Below are 4893 nucleotides of genomic sequence, written 5' to 3' on the forward strand. Positions count from 1 at the left end.
TCCAGGTGAGTTCCTATGTACTTCTTTTCATGGTTATATAAATAGATTGCTACCTAATAATAATAATAGTAGTAGTAGTAGTAGTAATAGTATTACTATTATTATTATTATTATTATTATTATTATTATTATTATTATTATTATTATTATTATTATTATTATTATAGAAAATATATATAGGATAAGGAAGTACATGGAAAGAGGCATAGAGGTGGAAAAGGCCAGCATATATATAAACATTGAAGTCAGGTTGGAGGCCTAATCTATATCAAGTTCAAGTCCACCTTGGGCACCATGAGTAACTCGCACTAAAAGCGATGCTCAATTTGCATACGGATCTCAAAGCTGGAGTTATACTGTACCATAAAGGACCTAGCTAGGTTTGTCATAAGATCTTTTACCTTTAATAACTACCAATAAAGGGGAATAATACAACGAAAAATATTTTCATAATATATAACTTTTTGCGTTTATATGAAATATTCTGGTAGATATAAATTAATGACATAGATAGTTCGACTATGTTAAGCATTCCATGAGCATTAACATCCATCATTTATGCATGTGAAATATTCCAAATTGTAAGTTATTCTGACTTTTTAGGTAGATAATTTTTGCATGCATCTAGATATAGAATATATCTATAATATTAGAAAATCTAGAACGGAGTTGAATTTAGAACAGAGGGAGTAGTAGTTATCTTGATTAAATGAGAAGGTACTATATATACCAAGCACATAGCTTATATTATTCTCAAGACACGAAAACATGCCGACGTTGTTCTCAGTGCAATTATTCAAAGGATCACATACAACTCGGCTAGCTTATTCTAACACAACAACCTGCTGGATAACATGCCGATCGATCGAGAACCAGGACACAGCTCGATCGTCGGCTTATATATATTATTATTCCAGGAACGTACGAAGACTCAGCTCACTTCAAGCGGACGGCTTCATGAGCGCGGCGACCTTCTGGACAGACGGCCTTGCCATGAGGCCATCCCACCATGCCTTGACGTGCGGGTACGCGTCGAACACAGAAGCATGGGGCGTCGCGAGCAGGCAAAGCGTGACGGAGACGTGGTTGAGGTCGGCGAGGCTGAGGAAGTCTCCGGCGAGGTACTTGTGCTTGGCCAGGCGCGCCTCGTACACCTCCAGCACCTTCTTCAGCTTCTCCAGGTTCTCCTCCACCACCTTCTGGTCAGTGGTGCCCCCGAACATAGGGCTGACGAGGCACTGGTACAGTATAGGGTTCAGTGCAGCGGTGTACTGGTTGGCCTCCACCTCCAGACACACTTCCATCATTGCTGACTCCTTGAGGTTGCCTTCCCTCAGCAGGTCAGGCTTGTGCTTGCGGGCAACGTACTTGCAAATTGCACGCGATTCTGGGAAAAATATCATTTTGTGATGCATGGCAGGGATGAAAACTAGTACTACTGTCATAGTATTTACAAAGAGGTTGTATATATAGGATCTCCGACTCTCCGTCCAAGAGATATGATAGGATCATACGTACGTACCCCATAGGTGGAGATCGCCATCTTGGAAAGCTGGAACTTGACCGAACGGCTGCAGAGATCGAAACACAATATATGTAAATCATATCAATACTCTGGACAGTGATGAGTTTTAACTATCAGATCAGATCCCGCAGCAACAGCAGCAGGGGATGGAGACCGCCGGGAGAGACGACCGGCCGGCCGGGCAAATAAAAAGACAGTACAATACGACGACGTACGTTGCGGGCAAGGTGGTCAGGGCTCTTGTGCTCGGCGGTGGCGAAATCGATGGGTACGATCTGGTACTCGGCGCCGGCCTCCTCCAGCGCCACCACGCACCGAGTCACGTTCCACGACACCGTCGCACCGTACAGCTTCATCGGAGCCATGAACGACCACCTTATTATTATTAGCTTTTTCCTCCTCCTCCTCCTCCTCCTCCTCCTCTCTCTCTCTCTCTCTCTCTCTCTCTCTCTCTCTCTCTCTCGTCTGTGCTAACTAGCTTGTTTTCGCCTCTTGGGATTTCACCCGTTAAATAGAGGGAGGAAGGACGAGTCGAGATGCCGCCGGGTTTTTCTTCTAGTAATATGGAGGCTATTTTCATTATTGGTGGTTGGAAGGCCGCCGGCCATCTTTAATTTCGAAACTAGTAATTCTCAAGAGCGGTCCACTGGTTCGAGCATCCTGGAGACACCTCTAGAAAAAGCTCTTAATCAGCAATCGATCTACATCTGGAAAAAAAAAAGAGAAATAAAAAGGCGTCACTGAAAATCATTTAAGAGGTAGTGTAGTGTATCACTCGAATAAGGAGACACATGAGAGCAAGTATAATAGCAGGCTGTAAGCCGCCTGAATGCTGAGGTGGAGGAGAGAGGAGAAGAGAGAAAAGAGAAGCGGGCTCTAAGCTTACGGCCTGCTTAGACATAAAAACCGAGAAACTTTATGAGAGAAACAAGTAAGCCATGTATTAATAGTGGAGAGCTAACATCTATATGGGTGGGCTGAGAGAAGACCGTAAAGATCCTTATAGCCGACCTGCCGACTGTATTATTAGCCTTGCTCTGATAGTATAGGCACATCGACGACCCAGGGTTTAATACCCGTATGAAAAAAAAATGTTGCTCGTAAAAGTGGAGGTAGCCATGCTTAGATATGAAAGTCATTTCCACTTCCTCAAGTCATGAGAAGGAGAAAGGAAGTCCACATGCGCACGCTTGCTCGCCTCGCTAGTCGAGGTGGGGCGAATGGCGCGCGGCACCTGGGCACCTACGTGAATGGTCCGCCGAAACCTGGACCCTGGCCTTGCGGGGGCGTACCACCTTTTTGCAGATTTAGTTTTTGGTTACTTGACCTTTAAATTTGTGGATATGAGTCCCAAACGGTTTAGATCGTGATCACGACACGGGATCGGGTCGGACGGTCCTATATAAACAGCCTATAGGCCAACGCCAAAATACATCTAATCGAGCTAGGGTTTTTGCCTCTTCTCGCTGTTGTGCCACCATCGTAGCTTCTCCATTCTAAGTGTCTGCTAGCACATTGATGGGGCCGTATCTTTTATACTATGTTTGTATATATGTTGATGATATTCTAATTTTTGGTACAAACATTGATGTGATCAATGAGGTCAAGTCTTTTTTTGTCAAAGAGTTTTGACATGAAAGATCCAGGAGAAGCCGATGTAATTCTGAACATCAAGTTGATTAAGGATGAGAGTGGGTTTACCTTGTTTCAATCTCACTATGTTGAGAAGGTCTTGAGCCGGTTCAACTTTATGGATAGCAAGCCTTCTCCAACACCTTATGATCCTAGTATGATAGTGAAAAAGATTAAGAGGATAGCTAGAGACCAGTTGAGGTACTCTCAAATCATCGGTTCACTTATGTACTTGGCTAGTGCAACAAGACCAGGCATCACTTTTGTTGTGAACAAAGAGTAGGTTCATGTCTAACCCGGGTGATGATCATTGGCATGCACTTGAAAGGGTCTTGCATTATCTTAAAGGTACCATGAGCTATGAGATTCACTATTCTAGGCACCCAGCTGTGCTAGAGGGATATAGTGATTCGAATTGGATATCTAATATTGATCAGATCTACGCCACGCGTGGGTATGTATTTACTTTTGGAGATGGTGCAGTGTCATGGAGGTCTTGCAAACAAAAAACTTTTGATGAGGTCAACCATGTGAAAGAACCTAAATGGCTAGAGGGGGTGAATATTCTATTAAAATTTTCTACAAAAGACAATATTAGAGCCAGGGTTAACTAGTATAATAAGAAATCCTAATAGCAACTACTTTGCACTAGCACTATTATCACCCAAGCAAGCCCCTATGAAATGTCCTAATGGCTAGAGAAGGGGTGAATAGCCTATAAAAATTTCTACAACAACATTTAGGCAATGTGGTTAGTCAAATAAACAGCAAAGCGAGTGTAGCGCTAGTCTACTAAAAATGCAAGCCACCTACCACAATTCTAGTTGCTATAGTCTCTATCCACACAATGGCTATATCACTACACTAAGTTAGTGAGCTCTCAAAGACTCACTAGAGAGCCCCACTAACCAAAAGTCCCGATGCAAGCTAGCTCTCAAAACTAATTACACTAAAGAGCTTAGCTTACACACTAGGAATGTAATGCAAGAAAGGATGGCGATGATTATACTGACGTGTCGAGGTATGAGCCAATCACAAGATGGAGCCAATCAATCAATCACAAGATAACCAATGAAATCCTTGGACAAGGTGACATAAGATTTTTTACCGAGGTTCCCTTACTTACCGGCAAGCTAGTCCTCGTTATGGCGATTCACTCACTTGGAGGTTCGCGCGCTAATTGGCATCACACGCCAAACCCTCAATAGGGTGCCGCACAACTAACACAAGATGAGGATCACACAAGCCACGAGTAATCCACTAGAGTACCTTTTGGCTCTCCGCACGGGGAAAGGTCAAGAACCCCTCACAATCACCATGATCGGAGCCAGAGACAAGCACCTTCCTCCGGTTGACGATCCTCGCTGCTCCAAGCCGTCTAGGTGGCGGCAACCACCAAGAGTAATAAGCGAATCCCGCAGCGAAACACGAACACCAAGTGCCTCTAGATGCAATCACTCAAGCAATGCACTTGGATTCTCTCCTAATCTCACAAAGACGATGAATCAATGATGGAGATGAATGGGAGAGCTTTGGCTAAGCTCACAAGGTTGCTATGTAAATGCAAATAGCCAAGAGAGAGAGCTTGAGCCGGCCAAACACCTTTTATAGAGGCTCCATCGAAATAGAGCCATTGGGCTCACAGAGCAGCCCAACTCGGGGTGACCGGATGCGCTGGTCACGCTGACCGGATGCACAACCCTAGCATCCGATCGCTGCCAGCCATCCACGTTTCC

At 44.3% G+C, this 4893-nt stretch overlaps 1 protein-coding gene across 1 annotated transcript; it reads right to left on the reverse strand.

Annotated features, from left to right (window-relative positions):
• Positions 1-761: 761 nt before the first annotated feature.
• Positions 762-1983, reverse strand: LOC136517567 (glutathione S-transferase 1-like). Its single transcript, XM_066511168.1, has 3 exons — positions 1741-1983; positions 1523-1571; positions 762-1387 (listed from the first exon to the last, which is right to left on the reverse strand). The coding sequence occupies exons 1-3, from the start codon at positions 1888-1890 to the stop codon at positions 942-944; spliced, it is 645 nt and encodes a 214-aa protein (XP_066367265.1). The 5' UTR covers positions 1891-1983; the 3' UTR covers positions 762-941.
• Between the last annotated feature and the right edge of the window lie 2910 nt (positions 1984-4893).

This window comes from Miscanthus floridulus, chromosome 17, assembly GCF_019320115.1.
Source record: "Miscanthus floridulus cultivar M001 chromosome 17, ASM1932011v1, whole genome shotgun sequence".
Taxonomy (NCBI): Eukaryota; Viridiplantae; Streptophyta; class Magnoliopsida; order Poales; family Poaceae; genus Miscanthus; species Miscanthus floridulus.

Coding starts and splice junctions, on each gene's coding strand:
- LOC136517567 (XM_066511168.1), bottom strand. CDS start 1,890: ATGGCTCCGATGAAGCTGTACGGTGCGACGGTGTCGTGGAACGTGACT. Junction 1,572..1,740: donor CTGACCACCTTGCCCGCAAC/GTACGTCGTCGT, acceptor CGATCTCTGCAG/CCGTTCGGTCAAGTTCCAGC. Junction 1,388..1,522: donor TGGCGATCTCCACCTATGGG/GTACGTACGTAT, acceptor TATTTTTCCCAG/AATCGCGTGCAATTTGCAAG.